The sequence below is a fragment of the Mytilus edulis genome, chromosome 7 (genome assembly GCF_963676685.1).
Source record: "Mytilus edulis chromosome 7, xbMytEdul2.2, whole genome shotgun sequence".
Taxonomy (NCBI): Eukaryota; Metazoa; Mollusca; class Bivalvia; order Mytilida; family Mytilidae; genus Mytilus; species Mytilus edulis.
Window position 1 is genome coordinate 86,225,177 of NC_092350.1, and position 25,466 is coordinate 86,250,642.

Consider the following 25,466-nt stretch of genomic DNA (forward strand, 5'->3'; position numbering starts at 1 on the left):
GAAATTCTGAACCTAAGTGTTGATGCTGTAGATGGAATGTTGAATCGCTATGTCTCGCTTTCGGGACAAATTGTCGCAGGCTCAACAAATGTATCTTGCATTATATGTCAATAATCAATACTTTTAAGAAAGATAAGACATTTTTGTATATGTTAAAGAAAGTTTTGACTTAAAAAAAAAAGTTGCCGAGAGTCACACATATTGAACTTATTAAAAAGATAACAAAAATTTGAATTGAGAGTCCAACAGACCTAATTCGCTTTGTTTGAGGCAATTACATTGACAAACTTTGATTTTTAACGTTTATAGACATTTACAAAAAAATAAACAAATAAAAGGCAGAATATTCAAAGAAGCATACAGACTAAACGTATAAGGTCAAATGTTTTTTTATAAAGATTGGTTGCAGGAGATTCAAAATTGAGTACTTTATATTTCATTTAGGGAAATATCAAGATTGCTTTTTATAGAGATTTGTTATGGCATAATCATTGAATGAAACACATGCAAAACATAACTTTCGTATCTTTAATTAATTAAATTTGATGTAGAAAAAAACCATTAGATATATCACCTATCAAGAACATTATGCATACACCTTTAAAATTTACATATACAATATAAACTAGTCTAAATGAGTACACATCGCACCAGTAAACACTAACTTTTATCAAGGGCACTACTCACACCACTATAACATTTACATATGCAATATAAACTACTATCAAATAATTACACACCACAACAGTAAATACTAACTTGTATCAAGTGCAATATACATACAACTATAACATTTACTTATTAGGTAGTATAAAATAAGTACACATCACACAAAAGTAAATAGTAGCAGACTATACATTACATATTAATCCTAACTGCTAAAAAAGACAGTCCTTTCTCAGTAAAATTCGGAAAAATGAAAACAAATACCTGCGAAATCTTACACTGGATGCTGTCATTTGATCGTAAGAAAGCTCTGTACTAGTTTTAGTAAATTCTTAGAAAGTTTGACAACATTTTAACCACAGACTAAACAAATACGTTGATGCGACGGACGACAGATTAGAGAATCATGTATCAATTTGGCTACAAAATGTTGCATGCTCGACAAACATGTATCATGCGTTATGTGGCAATATAAATTCCTTTTTAAAAACTTTAAGATAAGACATGTTTGCGTACGTTTAAATGTTTTGACTTTGTATAGAAATGTATGCTTAGATCAATTTTCTAAAAAAAAAAAAAGAAAGCAATAATTTGAATTGAAGGTCCAGCTTACCACATTCCCTTTGTATGAGGCATTTTCATTGAAGATCTTTTATATTTGAAAGCAATGGAAATATTTTAGAAGACCGATAAACATAAACCAATGACATGCAGACAAGCCATAGAAGAATGAACACTTTTAAAACTTCAAAGGCCAACTGGGTTTGATGCACATTGATTCTTAACGTTATAAAATTTAAAAAAAAATGATTAAACAGTATTTATATAAATTGTGTTCAATGTAAATGGAATCACTATTAGACAAAAAGCTTTCATGATGATCCGGCCCCAAGTCGATCCGTCCCAACGTCCTATGTCGATCCGGCCCAAATCTATCTAGTCCCATATTTAAAGACGATCGGGCCCCAATATAAAAAATATTTACAAGGAATAAAAATAAAAATATATATGAATTCAGTGTAATTCATAAATGTTTATAATTTTTTTAATAATATAAAAGGTGGGAAATAAAAAAGTTTGCCTTAAACGAATAAATTTTTACAAGATGAGACATTTATTTCATTTTTTTTTTATATTTACATTTTATATAGAAATCTAATATTGTTTTTAATATAAAATATTTGAATTTTAACCAAAGTATCACCTTAAATTGATATGGATGGTTATACATTATAAAACAATTATGTTGATTATTACAAGTTTTTAAGACTATTGAATATGCAAAATTAGAATAAAAATATATCTAAAAAAATTTAGTACCATCAACATTAACAACAGTAATAAGCATGATTTTTCTTCAATTGACTGTGATCTTAACAAGTCTGTCAATGGGTGTACTAGTAAATAGTTACATACACAACTGCACACGCTGATCCCGAAGCTGATGTATACACACTTTATTTTTGTTCAACGTATAAAGACTTCTCAAATTGAGAAATGTTTTGCCGAATCCTTCCATAAAAGAGGAGACATGATGGGTTTTTCTTTTAATATTGCAATTCAATGGTACAAAAAAAAAAAAAGAAAAAAAAACCCAGAGAAGACAGTTGTGGAAAGAAATAAAAGTACATTTCTTCTTCCTGTTATCTTTAAAAAAAAGAATAAAACCAGGTTTAATCCACCATTTCTCTACACTTGGAAATGCCTGTACTAAGTCAGGAAAAAATGACAATTGTTTTCTATTCGTTTGATGTGTTTGAGCTTTTGATTTTGCCATTTGATAAAGGACTTTCCGTTTTGAATTTTCCCTGGGGTTTGGTAATTTTTTTTATTCTACTTTTTATTCATATCTTATATTACATACAAATTAAAGAAGTAGAAAAATAATATGAATACATCATGCATATAACACTATAGAATTGACTTAAGCAATATATGCAATTAAACATTATTTACAAACTACACCATCAAATACTAATATTTAATAACGTGTATTAATAAAGGCAATAGTAGTATACCGCTGTTCAAAAGTCATAAATCGATTTAGAGAAAACAAATCTGGGCTACAAACTAAAACAGAGGGAAACACATCAACTGTAAGAGGAAAACAACGAAATAACCTAAAAAGCGCACCAAGCATGCAACCTCATGTTGTATACAAGCAATAGAAAGCTTTAACTTGAGCACCACAAACCCCACCAAAACTAGGGGTAACATGTATGAAATACAAAATGTATATAAAATTCACATAAGCTGAGTCATCAGTTTTCTATGTAGTGTTTTTTGTTGACTTGTTCCTCTTTCCGTTATGTTTCATTTTTTTGCCATGGTGTTGCCCGTTTTTTTCTTCGACTTATGACTTTGATTGTGTCATTTGTATTCCGCCTCTATTTCATCACACATAAAATCATCTTTAAATATCATTCAACTAAATGTTACAATAAAATTGAAAAAAAGTCTCATATCAGCATTTTGAGCAACACAACTAACTGTTAAGAAACAGGAAATATCAAAATCATTCCTGGAAAGTTATGACAAAAAAAGGAGACCAGTTTAATGAAACTGCTAAACAAATATGATTAATAGCAATAAATCATTTACAATTCATGTCGACATACCATTTCATAGTTATTGATATACAATAACCTGGACAGATGTGGCATACAAACAGAGTAACCATAACATGTTAAACAAAGACAAACTTTGGTAAAAAATTCCATAAAAAAAAATCAGTTCATCGTGTAAACAATTGAAAAAAGTTAAGGATGTGCTGATGTCAGGTTTAAGAAAATTGGTCAAATGTTCGGACTTGTTGGGTTTTTTCCTCCAATAAAGGGTAAAATATTTTGCTCATAACACCCACTTTTTCAATCCTGGTGTCTATGATGAGTTTATTTTTCTTCATATAAGACTTCAATAGCTCATAAAAGGTCACTTACCAATATTTAATCAGATTCTGGATTTCTTTTCTTATGATTTGAGACCCAAATAATTCCAATGCTAAATATAAGTCCGAGTCAGACGTTTCCCGACATTTTTTCAAAACCAAATATCTCAAAAAGGAGTTTCATAACCTATCACTATTTTTAGCTCCTATTTGGATCCTAAACTAATGCTCTTTTGACTAATTATATCAATTTGAAATTTCCAGATTTTTTTAATTTCACCTAAGTACATCCTTAATCAACTATGTTCTTAGACGTTATAAATAAAAGAGTTTTTTTGACAAAGCAAAATTCTACCAAAGATGCATACAGTTAAATAATGTATTTCGAAATATTTACAAATTTATGTAAACGTATTTACAATTACTTTTTTCTTCCAAAAACCATTAGGAAGGTAATTTTAAAAATGCTACGTTACCCTAAGCAGATAGAAGTATTAAAAAAAATCAATACGAATTGCACTGAAAATGGGACAATATACAAGTGATCGTTTTCATTTTAAATGTAAATGCAAATGTATTTTCACTAATTGTTCAAAAAATTTTCTAGGTTGTCAAACTTCAAAACACCAAACTAGTCAACATTATTCAAGAGAAGTCTGCCAAAACATTTTCGATGATTTTTATATTTTTACCAATGTTGTTGAACGCCTGACCAATATGTCTCAGAGATGGTCTGATAGCATGAAGATTACAGAATGTAGACTTCCACTCTTGCATAATGTCTCGGTTAAGTTTCACCAAATCTCTTTCCTTTTGTCGGAATCGAATCTGCTCCCAGGTTTTGAATTCCATTCCAAGCTCAATAAGAAATGGCAGCGAGTTGTTTCCTACAAACGGGGCGAGTCTGTCGAAGTGTTCTTCTGAAGGTTCATAGTCCCAAATTTCTGGTTCCTGGTCTAATGCAAAAAAGCAAATTGTTATTTTTGGGTTTTGTTTATATTAATTATTTGCCTTAAATAACATGTACTTTTATTGAATTGTATTTTAACCTTTACAACTTTTTCATTTAAAGAAAAGGCTGTGTATATGAAAGTAGTTACATGTTACTGCAGTTTACACTGATTGTGAACAAAGTTCAACAAAACATATATATGTATAATTGGACATCCTACTGATGAAGGATATAAGTTATCTAAAATATTTAACATTTGTATATGAGTTCATGTTTTTTTGTGCTGTTGTACCCTTTTAGACTTCCTTATATATAATATATATATATAAATTATACATTATTTAGTATGTAAATATTAGAATGTTTAAAATAGTTTACTAAATAATGTGTTAAGATTACATAAGGCAATCTATAATTTTATTTGTGTAATTGTATTGTTCTCTAAACTGATTAATCCAAACTCCCATAGACTTGTAAGTCATATGATGCTACTTATAGGCACTTATATATTTATATAAATATATATATTTTTATTATAGTGTTAGACCTGTATAACCAGTGCTATCCGATTGAGAATGTCACATGTTTAGACGTGTATATGTATACGCCTAAAAAAGTGTACAAGACAACACCAATATTAAACTAGAGGCTCTAAAGAGCATGTGTCGCTCACCTGTATTTACTGATGCTTTGGAAATCATGTAAAATAAGGTTTAAATCATAATTTATAGTATAAGATATTGTTATATACTATAATAATATCTAAGATAATAGCAAAAAACTGCATAATTTCCATAAAATTACTAACTCAGGGGCAGCAACCCAACAACTGGTTGTCGGATTTGTCTGAAAATTTCAGGGCCGATATAGCGAAATCAGATGAACATTTTTGCCACCTGTCAGATTTGCTCTAAATGCTTCAGTTTCTGAGATATAAACCAAAAACTTCATTTTACCCTATGTACTATTTTTAGCCATGTCTGCCATCTTGGTTCGCAGGCAGGGTCATCGGACACATTTTTTAAACTTAGATACTCTTATGATGATAGTGGACAAGTTTGGTTACATTTTGTCTTAATAGTTTCAGAGGAGAAGATTTTTGTAAAAGATTACAAAAATTTAAGAAAAATTGGTAAAATTGACTATACAGTTCAATAACTCCTGAAGGGGTCAACTGACCATTTTGGTCATTTTACTTATTTGTAGATCATACTTTGCCGAACATTATTGCTGTTGACAGTTTATCTCTATCTATAATAATGTTCAAGATAATAACCAACCAGATGCTCCACAGGGCGCAGCTTTATACGACCGCAGAGGTTGAACCCTGAACGGTTGGGGCAAGTATGGACACAACATTCAAGCTGGATTCAGTTCTAAATTTGGATTGTGATTAAATAGTTGACACAGCAAAGGTTTCTGACACAGAATGAATGTGGGCTAATAAACTTAAAATTTGTTTTTTGTGCAATTCACTAAGCTGTTGAATATTAATCCTCACAAAAAAATGTTTGAAGAAATTTTCTTTCTATATATGAAATCTGAAATGACAAAATTTAACCCCCCCCCCCCCCCCCCTTAATTCTTTTTCACATCCCCCTTTCCCTTATTCAAAAACTGATCTCAATTCAAATTTCGAATGGAGTTTGCAACAATAACTACTCATTTAAATACATCATAAAATATTAAAATGTAAAAAAAGTGTTTGTTATCACTGAGTAGTAAAGATTGTTTTAATTTATCAATTTATCAGTTGGTAGTAAAAGTGAATATACATTGTATATTGTATAAAACAATGATTTAAGTTGATTCAACTACTATTCTGGACAAAGAAAGATAATTCCAATTGAAGATTTCTTGCTATTGCGCAATACTGTGCAATTGAAAATGTCTTGCTATTGCACAATACTGTGCAATTGAAGATTTCTTGCTATTGCTGAATACTGTGCATTTGAAAATTTCTTGCTATTGCACAATACTTAATATAATAATTTTGGATCCTGATTTGGACCAACTTGAAAACTGGGCCCATAATCAAAAATCTAAGTGCATGTTTAGGTTCAGGATATCAAAGGAGCGCAAGAATTCAAATTTTGTTAAAATCAAACTTAGTGTAATTTTGGACCCTTTGGACTTTAATGTATACCAATTTGAAAACGGGATCAAAAATTAAGAATCTATATACACAGTTAGATTTGGCATATCAAAGAACCCCAATTATTCAAATTTTGGTGAAATCAAACAAAGTTTAATTTTGGACCCCGATTTGGTACAACCTTAAAACTGGGCCAATAATCAAAAATGTAAGTACATTTTTAGATTTAGCAAATCAAAGAACCCCAAGGATTCAATTTTTGTTAAAATCAAACTCAGTTTAATTTTGGACCCTTTGAACCTTAATGTAGACCATTTTGAAAACGGGACCAAAAATTAGGAACTACATACAAAGTTAGATTCGTCATATCAAAGAACCCCAATTATTCATTTTTTTATGAAACCAAAAATAGTTTAATTTTGGACCCTTTGGCTCCCTTATTCCTAAACTGTTGGGATCAAAACTCCCAAAATCAATCCCAACCTAACTTTTATGGTCATAAACCTTGTGTTTAAATTTCATAGATTTCTATTTACTTATACTAAAGTTATTGTGCGAAAACCAATAAAATGCTTATTTGGGCCCTTTTTTTGGCCCCTAATTCCTAAACTGTTGAGACCAAAACTTCCAAAATCAATCCCAACCTTCCTTTTGTGGTCATAAACCTTGTGTTTAAATTTCATAGATTTCTATTTACTTCAACTAAAGTTATAGTGCGAAAACCAAAAGTCTTCAGACTACAACGACGACGACGACGCAAACGTGATACCAATATACGACCAAAAATTTTTCCGGTCGTATAAAAATGGCAAAATTTCTTTAAAAGTACCAATTAAGGGATAGTAGCCCAACAACTGGTTGTCCGATTCACCTGAAAGTTTCAGGGCAGATAGATCTAAACTTGATAAACAATTGTAACCTATGTCAGATTGATCTAAATTATTTGGTTTCAGAGATATAAGCCAAAAATCTACATTATACTCTATGTTCTATTTTAAGCCATGTTGGCCATCTTGGTTCGCGGGCGAAGTCACCGGACACATTTTTTAAACAAGATACCCTAATAATGATTGTGGACAAGTTTGGTTAAATTTGTCTAAGTAGTTTCAGAGGAAAATATTTTTGTAATAGATTACAAAAATATAACTATGTTCTATTTTTAGCCATGGCTTCACCGGATACATTTTTTAAACTAGATAACCAAATGATGAAAGTGGCCAAGTTTGATTTAATTTGGCCCAGTAGTTTCAGAGGAGAAGATTTTTGTAAAAGTTAACGACCACGACGACGGACGATGGATGCAAAGTGATAAGAAAAGCTCACTTGGCCCTTCGGGCCAGGTCAGCTAAAAAAGGAAATAATAAATGTAAATATCTCTATATATATTTGTATATCTAATATGTTAATTGTTGCACTTACCGAAGTCAATTAGCTTGTCTCTCACCACCTTAAAAGAATAATGATGAAAATAATTGATTGAAAGTAAAGCAAATATTTTCAAGGCATTTTAAAAGGTCAGAGCAATCAGAAAAAAACATACGATTAATACTGAATACAAACCAGCTTTATATAGATTAAGAACTATATCGTCTGGTTATAAATCGATTAATACTGAATACAAACCAGCTTTATATAGATTAAGAACTATATCGTCTGGTTATAAGAATGAATTGTGTACCGTAGCATTTAAGTGTAAGAAGTAGTAATTTACAATTAAAATTCCCCTTACTTTGCAAAGAGTGTGTGGATTCTGTATGTTGCCGATTGCAGCAGCTTTCCTGATGTCATCAAATGTAATGGAAGAACTGTCAATACACCTATGCAGTATTTCAAAATTTAATCTTTCTGCTTCTTCCCCTAATGTATCATACAAACTCTCCCATATATTATACTTCATTCCAAGATGAATAGATAACTCTTTGGTTTCGTGTATGCTGTACTCCATTGACAATCGACGTAGGTGAATATCTGTTGGAGTCTGCTTTAAGAACTCGTTGTCCGTCACTGAAATAGAATATTAAGTTTCTGAATTTTCTCAAAATTTGTTAGATTTTAATCTTTACTGAAGGTTATGCCAGAAGTTGTGTTATCAATATTTATTTCTTAAATGCTGTTAATTTCCCAAAATAGCATGACAGGTGGAATGGTGTTTTGTTCAAATGCAGATAGGTGTAGGGTGCACATGAAGTTTTAATACAAACTACGCAATGGAGGTTGACAACGTACCTTCAGACTATGGACATATATTGTATTGAGGAATGGTGTTGTGTATGTGATTATATGACGTTAAAGTTTGCTTTTTTTTCGAATCGTAATAAAATACAAACAGGGAAAATGAAAAAAATGGAGTTTTACCAAATCAAAAGAATAATAACATTTTGTTACATCAGTTGCATTGACATACTGTGATTTATTTCCAAGGAAAAAATGAGAAATCATTCCTCTTATGTCATACAATAATGCCGGTGTTGTCCAGACGTTGGCCTTGACCTTGTATAAAACTAAACTGAGAATGCAAAGACAAGTATAGTTCCTAGCATTACTTATTCTAAATCCACTTCAAAGCCAATATTATAAAATGAATAACTTATCTTACGAAAAATCAAACCGTCAATGAATGTGTTGTTTTGTCATTAGTTAAATAGTTTTCCTTATTTGAAAACTAGTTATTCTGAAATCACACTGTAGGTTGGGAAAAAAACATCTTTTACTAATCATTTAACCTAAGCTAGCTATATAGTGATTCGTTAGTGAATATACTGATACTTTTAGTTACTTTAATGGCGGTCAACTATTTTGATCCAGTTGATGTTAAGTTTTAATTTTGAGTTTTCATGCACTTCAAGCTGTTCAATAGTCATAAATCGATTTAACTGAAACAAATACGGGTCACAAACCAAAACCGAGAGAAACACATGAGTTATAAGAGGAAAACAGAAACAATGAACTGCTATTAAAACAAACGCCAACATACATAAAAACGAACTATTTGATAACAACTGACATATTCCTGCCTTGGTACAGGTCACTTTTAAAAAAAGGTGGGTTGAACCTGGTATTATGGCTAGCAAAACCTCCCGCGTATATGACAATATTAAAAATACAACGAAATAACAACTGTACGTGACAGGAATACAGTACAAATGAACGCAAGAACACTCAGGACAGAGAAATACATAAATAACTAATATAATAGTACATTAGAACATGTAAACCTCAAAATAACAACGAACACCTCATATAAATTTACAACAGTACACAAGTCCAGCACAATATAATTATGAACTGTGCATCAGACGAGTGCATTAACGCCACAAAAAGTGACGTCACAGGTAAATATGCATTTTGTAAGTTAAAGAATCATCAGTCTGTGCTGGAAGACAAACCACAATGTTCTGGTTTTTAAACTGCTCATTGCAAACCAACTCCAATATATGTAATAAAAGGACAGATCTTAGTATCAACAATTACAAATGACAGACTTTAATTACTTGTTAACTAGTTTGAATATGATTCAATACATTTATATTGACTATGAATTATTTATTCAAATGAAATCCTCTTCTATATTATTCTAAAAATAAATAGAAAATGTGTCCATGGGACACAGATGATCCCCCTGCTTGCATTAAACATTATAACGGGACACATAAATCCAGAACAGTAAGAGTGACGCTACCCAAGTTTGTACCTGGTTTACGTTTTGTGGTAATAAGCCTTGTGTATAACATGTATAAGTTTCCTAACATTTGGTTTAGGCAAACTTAAGTGAGAGAATATATAAACGAAAAATTCAGCAATATTTCCATGTGTAAAGGTCATAATTCTTAAACAGTATAAGTGATGCCACCAACATTCAAACTTGATTTTTGTTGTGTGGTAATAACCATTGTGTATAAGTTTCATAACATTTGGTTAAGACAAACTAACTTTAGACATATAGAGAACGGAAACGAAAAATTCAGCATTTTTTCATTTGTACAGGGGCATAACTCTAGAACGGTAAAAGTGACTCAACCAAATTCAAATTTTATCTGTGTTATGGGGTAATAAGCATTATGTGTAAGTTTCATAACATTCGGTTGAGGCAAACTAAATTTAGATAATGGAAACAAAACATTCATTTATTTCATTTGTAAAGGGTCATAAATCTAGAACAGTAAAAAGTGATGCCACCAAAATTCAGACTTGATCTGTGTTTTGTAGTAATAAGCTTTGTGTATAAGTTTCATAACATTTGTTTGAAGCAAAATAAAGTTAGAGAACGATAACATATTTTGGGACATACGGACGGACTGACATATAGATGGACAAGGGTAAGATGTAATGCCCCCTCCGCTTCTTTGGGAGAATAATAAACATTGACTCTATCTTAAAAAGTAATTGAGAATGGAATAGCTATCAATGTAATCAACAATGTTAACTGGCTAAAACTATGTCTGTCTATAGATTTAAACAAACAGAATAGTGAACAGAATTTAGTTAAAAAGGTTGCTTAACTTTGCTCTAGAAACTGTCGCTTGATCATCAAAAAAGCTTCTATTCAACATCCTTAAATACCGCCGATGTATGACAAAGTTATTGATACCTTAAACGCATTAGCAACAGACTGTACTCACCTATTGCCGACATGGACACCAATACTGACGACAACATGCAACATTAATTTGTCTCGTGAAAGCAAGATTCATGACAGGCCTGAACACATATGATAAGTTTATAGAATGAGACTGTTCATGATTGATTCAAATGGGGATGGGTAAATTGGAAAGGGAATGATGTATGGTTTAAAAGTGTTTGGCGGAATTGTATATTATGTAATGTTGTCCATTATGATAGTGTAATGGTGTAACTGTACATTATGTATATGGTTAAAGTGTATGGTGTATTAAGTATATGGTTTCATGTTGCATCGTGTTATGGATGTGGGAGCTTAAACCTAGGAGGTACTATATGCATGAACTCAGCTATTGTCAATTCTGAACTTATGAAAAAAAATGGACAATAGTGCGAGATTAATCATTGCGATTTTAGGAAAATCTGCATACAGTATTTTGTATTAGATATCACAATGCGACTTTTTATTATTGCGATACTCAATCAGTCGCATTTTTAATTAATAAAAAACTCATAATAATTTCTGATAAATATACAATAATGTATACATTACCTGGGCATGCTACTCCACATGTAATCTCTGCCTGAAAAGTTATCAGAATATAAGTTAATCGAAAAAAAAAGAAAAAAAAAGTTTGCTTGAAATACGTCCACATACTTTTTTTAGCATTTGATGAACGATTGCTATTGTTCTAGTTTTGGTATCTTGTGCTAAGTGTTATTATCATATTTTCATTATAATGTTTTTGTTTTTTATGTAATCAGTTTTCTGATAAGTTTCCGAAAATGCCTGCAAGTTTTGTTCTTAAAATGTTGTGTTTACATTTCATTGTCAAACTGTATAACAAAGATTAAAATTTGCTTTTTATCATTTCATAATTGATATATATTGATACCTAAATATTTATCGCTTTACAATGCTTATTTTTGTCATTTTGTAGACTACATGAAGGTAATAGAAGCTGCATTTAAGGAAATGCTACACAAAATAAATTATTAAATAATAAAATATCAGTTAAACTACAACATAACTATATTTTTGTCCTTTACTGCTATTTACCTTTTGTAAGGCCCAGGAAGATAAGATCTCATTGGTGTGCTCAATTCTGTGTTCTGGACATATCCATGAACCATCTTGTTCTTGATGTTCTGACATTGGCAGAAGACAAGGATTTTCCGGTGAACTGCAACACAAACTCAGATTAAAAGAGCCTTCATTTATAACAGATCCTGTACTGCTTGTCTTGACGTAAAGCTGACTAATTTTCTCGAGTGCAATAGCTAAACATTCCCTAATACACGATGCTAGATCTCTCATTATAAGTTTTCTATTCGTTAGGTGAACAAGACGAACAACAATCATCTCATCATCACAGTTAACGCACATATCTAGAGATGGGTCTATATTAAAAACCGCTGACCTATGGAACAGCATTTCATCGTTTTGCTGTCCGTATGTTGTCACTGCAAATATGCTCAAGCAGTAACTGATGAATCTAAAGGACAACGCTGGGGGAATCATTGACGAAGATGAGCTGAATGCTATTGCGATATTTCTCTGAACGAAATTAGTGGATTTAAGATACCCAGTTGTATCATTGGTTCTAACCATGCTAGCAACGTAGTAGAATTCAGCTGGTATACGTTTGTGTGTCTTGTCATATCGCCTTGGTTCAACCAGTATATCAAGATGTGTCATGACTCCCAGTAAATAATCTTTATGTTTTTGAAAAGACTTGTATTTTTTCTTCTGCCAGATATCGGCTACTGACTTTTTTGCTATTACACCCGTCTGACTCATTAATTCCCATGATACCTGTCTAAGTGTGTCACCTTCACAGAATCTTCTATCAGTAACGATTGACTTAAAGGCATCAATCAGGTGCGTCGGTGAAAGAATGATGTGTTGATCCAAGCCTGATTCATCAAAATACAAGATACGTCCTACAGAATGCTGAAACTTGAGAAATACTTTCAATTCTTCATCTGTCAGTGGTCGAACGGGCTGAGCAGAATTTATCTTCACCATATGGTCCATGGTTATTAAAGGAATGTTGCGGTTTAAAAGTGAGTCAAATTCGAGTTCGAGAGGAATAAAACATTTTGGAAGTTCTTGACCCCATGTTGGTTGCACTATGGCTTGTTCGATAATGTTCTTTTTAATCTTCGCCATTTCTGGATCAGATTTGTCCCTTGCATTTACAAAAATTTGGTCTTTAATGACAAAATGGGACAGCAAGGGACTTCCAGAAAACATCTCTTCTATAGCATGGAATAATTGTTGACGTCTGGGTTCAACTTCCATCTGTAAATAAACATCTTATCTTGAATCTTGTGAATTAGCTTTTGCTTGTATAAATACTATTATTCAAGTGCTTGTCCTCCCCCAAAAAAGTGTATATAAATGGCAGAGGCAGAAGTGATAACTTGTCAGTTTCTTTTACTTTTATTTAATGAAATTTGAGCACTTGTTTCATGATGCATGATTTTACCTTTTTCATGTAAACACATTTTCAAATATTGTTCCACATTTTGCCTGTCTGTCAAAAGTCTTACAAAATGACAAGAAAGAGCAATAAGTAGTTTCCTGACGGAAAAGAAAATGATACTAGCTTCTAGCAAATACTATCACTATAGTTTCGTATTTAACAAAATGAGATATAAGGCAAACATATGCATTTGAGACAGCAAATCAACAACACAGATAAAATCATGTCATTTAACATCTAAACTAAAAAAATAGATTTCTGTTAACAAACTTACAGCTCTCAATTTATCCTTGTGAGTTAGAACAATCATGATTTTAGGAAATCCTGGTCCATTTCCTTTACAGTATGTGACTATGGTGTTTATCCAAAATCTGAGGTAGTCTAAAAGAAAGATGTTGTATAAATAACAACAATTAGTGAAAGAATGTCCATGTATTTTTATCTTTTATGGATAATCATTTAGGCAGTCTAACATTTCTAAAAAAAAAAATGAAAAGTAAAAAGGATGATATTTTGTTTAAGTTAAAGTCTTATTTTTTTGCATTGCTCTCCTGCATATCTCAAATTGACCACAAATACAATTATTAAACTTGTACCAAGTTAGAAAGATGACAGTTGTTTTATATTCATTTGATGTGTTTGATCTTTTGATTTTGCCAATCGTAAAGGGACTTTCTGTTTTGATTTTTCTTTGTAGTTCAGTATATTTGTTGTTTTACTTTTTCTTAGAATTACCCCAAAAAAATAAATAATAAAATTAATCCATTCAATTAATTGAATTTGTCAAAACTATTGATCGTCAGTAGTAATTATAAGTAATGACTGGCAGAAACTAGTAATTTATTTCTGAGAAATTCGTTCAACTTTCAAGTAGTCTATTTCAGTAATTTTGAGTAATCAATATTAATAATTTCTAGTAATACGCAAATCAGTAATTACGAGTAATAGTCTTTGTAATTTCAAGTATTATAAGTAGGTGCAAGTCTCACAAGTAATTCAAAGAAATAACCCAAGTAAACTTTTACATATTAGTCAAACCATGTATCTTCACTGCCTTCAACAATGAGCAAAACATATACTACATAGTTAGCTATGAAAGGCCCTAAAACGACAAACGGCCTGATTTATGTACAAAATATTTAACGAAAAACAGATGTGATATACAGCGACAATAGACAACCACTTGTTGATAGTCCTAAATATAAATCTGTACTACAAGTATCATATAAACTTAACATGATCCAACATTGTCCAAGAAAATGCGGTAAAAGTCAGATAAACCTAGCTAGAAATACATGCACACCTTACAATCATTCTATACCCCGAATGTAGTTGACGTATTGCTGATAGTATATATACAAGAAATAAACCAAACCCTTGAAATTTTATACTGACCTATGAACCATGAAAATGAGGTCAAGGTCAGATGAACCGTACCAGACAGACATGTAAACCTTACAATCATTAAATGCATCACATATATACATTTGTAGTTGACATATTGCATAAAGTAACTACGAATCAAAATTAACCAGGAAAATTTAACATGCAAATGATGTCAAGGTCAGATGATACATGCCAGTCAAACATATACACATAGTAATCATTCCATACACAAATATAGTTGACCAATTGATTATACTTGTTATAGTTGAAGAAAAACAGAACAAAGCACAAACACTTAACATTGAGCAATGAACCATGAAAAAGAGGTCAAGGTGAAATAAAACGTACCTGCCTGAAATGTACATCGTAAAATATTTCCATACACCAAATATAGTTGACTTATTGTGTACAGTATTAGAAAACAGACCAAAACACCAAAACAATAACTTTAACAACTGACCCATGAAAATGAGGTCAAGGTCAGATGACACCAGTCAGTTGGATATGAACACCTTACAATCATTCCATACACCAAATATAGTAGACCTATTGCTTAAAGTATCTGAGACAAGGACTTGACCACGAAAAGATAACCTTGTTCACTGATCCATGAAATGAGGACAAGGTCAAGTGAAAACTGTCTGACAGCCACGAGGACCTTGCAAGTTACACACATAAAAATATAGTTATCCTATTACAATGTACTTATAATAAGAAAGAAATTTAAGTTACAAAAAAGCTGAACTTTTTTTCATGTATTCACTGAACCATAAAAATGAGGTCAATGACAATAAACAGATGACGACAAACAATTTATAACGTTAGGCATTTATATACAAAGTATGAAGCATTCTGGTCTTCTACCTTCTTAAATATTAAGCTTTTGAAAAGTAAGTTAACACCGCTGTCAGATCTCTATCCATCTATCTTGCTTTCGGCGACAGAAGTCGCAGGCTAAACAAAAACAGTTGAAAACGGCTTAACTCATTAGATCGATACAAATCACACAAAAAAAAACTTACAAAAACACAAAAGACTCAAGAACAGATCTGAAAGTATTCGCAGTTACTGAAAGCTAGTTGCAAACCAATGATAACCAAACAACAAATCATGTATCTAAAACTAAAATATCAATTACTACACATCTAATATCAAATGGATTTCGTGTAAGGACGTGAGAGAAAAATATGACCTTGCACAATGTCAAAGGTATTGACGATTATAGGATCATGAATGGGTATAAAATGATAATGAGTTTTGCTTTACTTAAATGATTTTAAAATCAATATTTCTACTGGAAAACAATGTTCAAAGATCTATTTTCAGTGTTGAATTAATAACCCTCTTGGATAATTTTATTTAAAGAATTGTATCTAAATTTACAGGTTTGGTAATCAACATCACTGTTAAAATGAGGACGGCTATCCTGTTGGCAATTAAAGAACCAGCTCACATACTCCTTGGCCCCATATTGTCACTGGGCAAACACAATCTCATCAGCTTTCAAAGTTCAAAGACTCCTAACTCCTTTAAAAGTCAACCTATAAAAACTTCTTGTGGATATGCACATTTACATATTATGTCCTAATTATCTATAAAAAAGTTTTATGAAAATCAGTTGTGTCATTTGACAAATTGATGCAGAAGAATATTCTGACCAAAAGTTCAAAGGGGCATTCCTCCTCTTTAAAAAATGTAATCATAACTTCCTCTCGATATGCACATCAACATATTAAGTCCTAACTATCTACACAATTTACTAGAATAAAGTTGTGTGGGTTCAGAGGAGTTGCAATCACAAACTGTTGCAGTAGTATAATTAGGCCAAAATTATCAGTTTAAAGGGGCATGACTCTAAGAAATGAATGCTTCGCTGAGCGCAGCCTGATACGACCGCAAAGGTCGAACCCTGAACAGTTGGGGCAAGTTTGGACACAGTATTCAAGCTTGATATTGTTAGAATATGGATTGTGATTACAAATTTGAAATACTATAGGTTTCTAAAACAAACTGAATGTGGTCAACGATCTTAAAAAATTAAAACGGGACATTCAATTTACAAAGAATGGTCTGATATCCAAAATCTAACAACATGGTTAGATTTAGCATACATGTATAAAAACACCATAAATTTTATTTTAGTTGATATTAAACATAATATGGACTAATCTGAAAACAGGGGCTAAAATATAAAAACTAGAGGCTCTAAAGAGCCTGTGTCCCTCACATTGGTCTATGTACATATTAAACAAAGGACACAGATGGATTGACATTCATGACAAAATTGTGTTTTGGTGATGGTGGTGTTTTTGTAGATCTTAAGTTACTGAGCATTCATGCAACTTACAATTATCTCTATCTATAATAAACTTGGCCAAGTAGTTACAGTGGAAAATATTTTGTAAAAATTTACCAAAATTTACAATATTTACGAAAATTGTTAAAAATTGACTATAAAGAGCAATAACTCCTTAAAGGGTCAATTGACCATTTTGATCATGTTGACTTATTTGTAGGTCTTACTATACTGTACATTATTGCTGTTTTCAGTGATCTCTATCTATAATAATATTCAAGATAATAACCAAAAGCTGCAAAATTTTCTTAAAATTACCATTTCAGGGGCAGCCACCCAACAACGGTTTGCCTGATAGGTCTGAAAATTTCAGGGCAGACAGATCTTGACCTAATGAACAATTTTATCTGTCAGATTTGCTCTAAATGCTTTGGTTTCGGAAATATGAGCCAACAACTGCATTTTACCCTAAGCATTACTTTCAGCCATGTCGGCCAGCTTGGTTCGCGGTCGGGGTCATCGGACACATTTTTTTTAAAACTAGATACCCTTATGATGATTGTGGACAAGTTTCGTTAAATTTGTCTTTATAGTTTCAGAGGAAAAGATGTTTGTAAAAGATTACAAAAAGTTACGAAAAATTTACTATAAAGGGCATTAACTCCTTAAGGGATCAAGTGACCATTTTGGTCATGCATACTTTTTTTTAGATCCTACTTTGCTGAACATTATTGCTTTTTTGCAGTTTATCTCTTTCTATAATAATATTGAAAATAATAACCAAAAACGGCAAAATTTCCTTAAAATTACCAATTCAGGGGCAGCAACCCAACAACGGGTTGTCCGATTCGTCTTAAAATTTCAGGGCAGATAGATCTTTACTTGATAAACAATGTTCCCTGTCAGATTTGCTCTAAATGCTTGTTTGCAGAGATATAAGCCAAAATCTACATTTTACCCTTTGTATTATTTTTAGCCAGGTCAGCCATCTTGGTTCGCAGGCGGGGTCATTGGACACATTTTTTAAACAAGATACCTAATGATGATTGTGGAAAAGTTTGGATAAATTTGTCTTAGCAGTTTCAGAGGAGAAGATTTTTATAAAAGATCACAAAAATTAAACAAAAATTGTTAAAAATTGACTATAAAGGGCAATAACTCTGTAAGGGGTCAACTGGTCATTTTGGTAAAAGCTTCCGGACGACGGACGCTGGACGACGGACGCCAAGTGATGAGAAAAGCTCACTTGACCCTTTGGGCCAGGTGAGCTAAAAGGTAAATGCACTATAAGATTCAGCATATCATACAGCCGCAATAATTCAGTTTTTGAAAGTTTAATTTTGGACCCTTTTGACCTCAATGTAAAAAAAATGGGGTCTAATGTTCAAAATAGTAATACAAGATTAGAAGACCAAAACATTAAAGACTGTACGTCAATCCCATTGAAATTAGTTAAAAATTTGTATTTTTTTTCAATTGACGATTTCTTGCTATTGCGCAATATTGTGTTATTTATATGCAATAATGTGCTACTGTGCATTACTGTGCTGTTGCTCGAAACTGTGCTATTGCGCAATACTATTGCTATTGCCCAATACTGTGCTATTGTGCAACACTGTGCTATTGCGCAATACTGTACAATTGAAGAGTTCTTGCTACTGCACAATATTGTGCTATTGTGCAAATATAAACCCCGCAAAAAAATGGAACCCCCCAAAAAAAACTTTGAATCCCCCCCTGGGGTAATTATCCCTTAACTCAATCACAGCTTCCTTTTATGGTATGAAATCTGTAGTACAATATTAGAAAGATCCATTCACTTTAACACACGCTATCGTCTAAAAACTAGAAACATGCTTGATTTGGCACCTTTGTTGCCCCTTATTCATAAACGGTTTGGACGATTACCCCCAAACTCTATCCCAGCCTTCCCTTTGTGATATAGGATCTTTTACAATGTCAGAGAGATCCATACACTCACACACAAGTTATTGTCTAGAAACTACTTGTTTTGGTCCATTTGTGTGCCCCTAATTCCTAAACTGTTCGGGCAAATATCCCCAAAATCGAACCCAACCTTTCTTTTGTGGTTTTGAACCTTCTGGTAATATATCATACAGATCCATATACTAAAACTCAAGTGATTGTCCGGAAACCAAATGTGTCTTCGGACGACGCAGCCGACGACATGATAGCATTATACGAATGCAAACATTTTTTTGCAGTCGTATAAAAAAATTAATCGTAATTTTCTGTCGATGCACATCTACATAGTATGTCCTTATCATCTATAAAGTTTCATGAATTATGTTGTGTGGTTTCAGAGGAGTTGCGATGACAAGAACAAGACTGAAGGACAAACCGACTGACGGAATGATGGACTGACAGACGGACAGACGGGTCAAAATCATTATAACATACATGGGATATAGGTACAGAAAACTTCCAAATAAAATGTTTGCATCTTTGGAAGAATACTTCTTTTCGAATCTTATAATTCATACGCTTTCAAATTTATCCTCGAGCGTTCCTGATGACGGTTAATTTAGAACAACGCTTCGGACACATACATTTTATTAAGTGTTGTTATATTTTTTGCAGCAATAGGTAGTTACCGCTGTCCTTGAGTGTTTTAATCAGCCCATTTGTCAGTTATTCGTTACTGACATGATTCAGAACAAAGCTTTCTAAAATTGTCCGCTTGAAGATTTTTAAATCATAAAGAAGCTACTTCAGGTGAAGTCGAAAGTAGGTTTTTTATTTGCTATTTATCTAGGTCCTATTTCGTCAAACAGCTCTCAAGTCTTTGGCTTAAATATTCAAATATTCGGCCTTTGGGGTTCCAGTTGAAGGTAAATTCGGAAAAATGGGTCGGACACATGAAGTTTATAAAACTGGTAGACTATCTGTCACCAAGGGTATCATCAGCTTGATAGCTAGTACTTATGTACCGACATGATTAAATCAAACCTTTCCTAAATTGTCAATTTATAAATTGTAAAAATTATGGAGAAGCTAAGTTTCAACTCCCTCAGACAAAATTGAACTCAGGTGGATTCAGCTATTTATTAAGGTCCTTTTTTTTGGTCATACAACTCGGTTCCTATAAATCTTTTACTTTAAAATTATCAGCGTTAGGCGTGCTTTTAATACACTATCGATCATGTCAGTTTCATATGTTTGTTTAAAGTTTTTGTAGAAAAAAATCATAAAAATGTTCTATTGTATTATTTATTTTAATTACTAAAATTCGTATAAAAAAATCCACACATAAAGCCTACAATCTAATTTTAAAAGTTGCATGGCTATCACTCACTTTTCGTTGGTTAATAGCTTCACCAAAAGTCGTCGATGTGCTTTAAATAGCGTTATTAGATGGTTAACGAACAAGACTTTAATGCGATTAATTTCACTCCCGACATGCAACAAGACTTAAACTACGTCACATAAGTCAGGAAGTTTGAAGAAATTAAACTAATAATTCCCGATTTTCTTCTTTATTACTTTACATATCAAAATAGAACTTGGTGAATATGTTTGTATGGTATTATGAACATAATTAGGTTATAAGTAAAAACTCGCGAATTATCCCTTTAAAACAATCCACAAATAATCAAATTTGCCAAATTACAAAAACAACCAAAGATTTCGTACCCCTATCTTATCGAAGTATCAGTTCATGCCTCACAATGACTTAATAATCCGAATTCCGTTATTCCGCACATATATAAAATAGTTCTTCAGCATAACGCATCCTTGCTGCAGTCAAGAATATAATTCACATGGGTTTGCTCTGACAGTGGTCGAGTGTCAGAACCAACCTTTCAACATACAGAATAAATCCATCAATAGAAACGTTCGACTATAGTTATACTTCGCAGATAAGGGGGCACGACAAATACATACACTGTCGGCAAGGTAAAAAAATCATTATGAAATAAACTTTTTTTTTTAATTCTTTTATGCATCCTTTTTTTTATGAACACGTTTAATCCCGCTGCAAATGTTTGCACCTGTCCTAAGTCAGGAATCTATTGTACAGTAGTTGTCGTTTTTTTATGTAATTTACACGTGTTTCTCGTTTCTCGTTTTTTTTTATATAGATTAGACCGTTGGTTTTCTCGTTTGAATGGTTTTACACTAGTAATTTTGGAGCCCTTTATAGCTTGTTGTTCGGTGTGAGCCAAGGCTCCGTGTTGAAGGCCGTACATTGACCTATAATGGTTTACCGTTTTTTAAATTGTTCTTTAGATGGAGAGTGGTCTCATTGGCACTCACACCACATCTTCCTATATCTATGAAATGAAATAATAACATCTTTATGTTACACAACCGGTTTATTACATTATATTAATTATATTACAAGCTCAGCCCTCCACTGTCGCCACCGATTTTCTCGTGATAAAAAAAAATCAAAGGAATAAGGTGCGGGAGTTCGAAAATGAAATGAAAAGGTCCTAATTCTAGTAAAGATGGGGTCCCTACGTGGGCTCCAATGCAACGGAAACGGGGTTTTGTGTGACAAATATGTTTGTCTTTATATTTTTTAGCCATGACGTTTTCAGGTTATTTTCGATTTATGAGTTTGACTGTCCCTCTGGTATCTTTCGCCGCTTTTTAATAGATAGTCGTGTGGATATATTCTGGAAGGCATTTTGTACATTTGCTCATGCTCTGACTGTTGATTTAAAACATTACCTTGGACGATTGTTTGATTAAGGACTTGTAAAAATATACAATGATATTTTGTCACCGCAAAGGAACCTTTATTTTCATCAGGTCTTCTTTATCTTTAAATGAATGTTTCTACTGATAAACATGGGGTAACCAAAGTATAAAACTTTCATTGTTCAAAAAAGAGCTTCCAGCTACCGGTTTTTTTGGTAGGCTTTGTGCTGCTCAGTCTAGTTTTTATGTTGCATTTTGTAAACTGTTGTTTATCTTTTGGTCGCATATATTTTTGCAATGGCATTTTCAGCTTGTCTTTGACTTATGAGTTTGAATATGACTTTTGTATTTTTTAACTAGTTTCTGTTTTTGTGAATGGTTGGACTGTCAGGCTCACTGTGTCGATGCTTCTTTTATTTCGTGGCACATTATTTCGTTTTGATTTTACCTTTATACATATACAAAAGTATTAGACACTACTTAAAACATATAGTGCTACAATAATAACATCGACAACAAAATAACACAACTGTATCATATTAAACTTGTAAATTATAAAGTTTCTAGGTATTTAAAATAAAACAGTTGCGCTAATACAAACCATTGGAAGGCAAAGTGTATAAGAATTGAAAAAGGTTGACAAAATATAATGACTTTATATACACGTTTGGAGTGATTGAGTACAAGGATAAAATTCTGAAGCACGAAGTTAGATTAATATTATTGTTGCAAAATTATATCTGACAAAAGATCCTTCTCATGGGGGATGATTATGTGATTACTTAGCTATTTTTACAATGATTATTTGGTTACCAGAACAAATATTTCACGACTATTTGATTAATTGATAATCTAGGATGGATTTTTGATTATTTAATTATCTTGTTTAGAAAAATAATTAATGATTCTGTGATTATCTTGGCAACACATTTCAGTTGATGTGGTCACTTAATCACCCCCATTATGGGCCTCAAAAAATCTAATCACTATTGACTATTACTGAATATATAAACACGTTTACATAAAATAATCGAAATAGTTAATAATGGAGTAAAAAAATATGTGGAAGAAACTAAAATAACTGATAAAACACTGTCCTAGGTAAGGGGAGGAGTGAGCACTCAAAAACATGTTTAACCCCGCCACATTCTGTTTGTGCCTGACCAAAGTCAGGAGCCTGTAATTCAGTGGTCGTCGTCATATTTGTTTTTCGCAAATTGTTTTTTTTTTATAAAAGAGGGGCGAAAGATACCAGATGGACAGTCAAACTCATAGATTGAAAATAAACTGATAACGCCATCGCTAAAAAATATATAGACAAACAGACACATAATAGTACACAAGACACAACATATAATTTAGGCCGTTGGTTTTCTCAACTGCATTATTTCATATTTGTCATGTCGGGGACGACTACACGGTTTAGGTTTTCTCATTGTTAAAGGCCGTACAGTTGCCTATAATTAATTGCATCCACTTTATTTTAACTTTGGTTGATAGTTTAAACAACTATCCAATCGTATCAATCTCCTTATTTTTATAAACATTTTGATATAGGCGATGAAAGGAAAAGGGGTTAAATTTTGTAAAACTGTCACAAATTTAACACAATCGACTGCTCTAAATAAAACAGACGTACAACATAAACATATCTCATGAAAGATTTCAGGCTTATTATTGTGAACGTCATTGTATTCTTTGTTTATAAAAAATGTACCAAACTCATAGGAAAATTCAGAACGAAAAATTCCCTTGTCAAATGGAAACACTTAAAAAGTGGAAACAAATGTCATATGCCTGACTTGTTTCAGGCATTTCCTTATGTAGAAAATTAAGAAATAAACCTGGTTGAATAGCTAACCTAACCTCTCACTTGTACGGCAGTCACATATATTGACAACAATGTGTGAAAAAAACAAACAGACATGATAGATAAAAAGTCAACAAAAAGAGGTACAGCAGTCAACATTGTGTTATAATCTTTATTACAATAAAAAAAAGACAAACATTTCAACAAAGAAAACAAAATGGCATACTAAACCAAAGCAAATAGGCAAAGTTAAAAGACAAGAGTACAAAAATGACCATTGCACAATACCACAATTGCGGGATGTTAAAATAATGAGCAAAAAAGGGTATTACAAAAAAAGGACTAAACAGTAATAGTAATTTACAAAGATACTATAACACGTAATTAGGGTGATAAACGACGTCAATCACTAAAACTATACTGAAAGACCATCATGTATAATTGGTGAAGTTGCTAAAGAATATTTATTCACAAGGTCTTTGAGGACTTATTTGAAGCTCTTATTTGGTGGCTTATTTGTAGTTCTAATTTTGCAGCTTATTTGTAGCTCAAGTTTTGTGGCTTATTTGTAGTTCATATAACTCCAATTTTGTGGATTATTTGTATTTTAGCAAAAGACTCATCAGTGCGCGACGATTGAATACAAATGTTAAAATGGCTTATCAAGAAGAACGTTCACTTGTATAGCAATGCGTGAAACACCACCAAACAACACATGGTGCAGGTAGCCTGACTTCGAACAGACAAAACATTTGCTTTTAAATATTTGAAAATATTACATATGCTTTAGCATTCTCCTGTTTTCATTGGATATTACAATCACGTGCTACAAGGGAAATTTTATATATCTGATGTCTTGTTTCTATTTTTATGTTTGACGCTATGTTTCTATTTTTAAGTGTATTGACGCAAAATTTCTATTCATATGTATTTTAAGGGTCTATATAAAGCAATATAAATAAATTTAGAAGCTGTTCCGGTCCGAAATTACTCTACGTTATGGCGTCACACATAACAACAATGGATGAAGTATCACAGGAGACGAACAGAAAGTTTGAAAGTAATATCAATGATATGATGTTGAATGCACACGCTTAGAATAAAAGAAAGCTAACACACCAAGCTGTGTAGTTGTTCTAAAATACATGTAGCCATATTTTCAGTGGCATGTTAAAATTCTTGCAAAATACAATTTAAAATACACAAAAAAAACATTGAAGTCCTTTTTCATAATACATTATTTACAAATGTACAATTAAAGTAGCTGTCTGATCAACCCCATATACAACAAGCTACAGTCGAAAAATTCAGAAACACCTACTGACAAGATTCGATCTCTGAATTAGTTACGATTTAACACCTTTAAGAGATTAACATACAAAGTTATGACTGACATGAAATTAGTAATAACCTAATTGCAACTATGTAAGTTATTCAAAATTTATCAAAATAGTACATATAGTATTTTGTATATAATTATGAAATTTCCAGCTATTTCACAAACTACGCCCTTCTTGGGATATACATACAATTGATATTTTGAGTTGTTTACTTACTGGTTCCCCGGTGTTCCATATCAAAGAGACACATCTTGACCAGT

At 32.1% G+C, this 25,466-nt stretch overlaps 1 protein-coding gene across 1 annotated transcript; it reads right to left on the reverse strand.

Annotated features, from left to right (window-relative positions):
• Positions 1-514: 514 nt before the first annotated feature.
• On the reverse strand, positions 515-13,390 carry LOC139483469 (uncharacterized). The gene is made up of 5 exons (XM_071267491.1): positions 12,278-13,390; positions 11,771-11,801; positions 8,330-8,604; positions 8,020-8,047; positions 515-4,509 (listed from the first exon to the last, which is right to left on the reverse strand). The coding sequence occupies exons 1-5, from the start codon at positions 13,388-13,390 to the stop codon at positions 4,199-4,201; spliced, it is 1,758 nt and encodes a 585-aa protein (XP_071123592.1). The 3' UTR covers positions 515-4,198.
• Between the last annotated feature and the right edge of the window lie 12,076 nt (positions 13,391-25,466).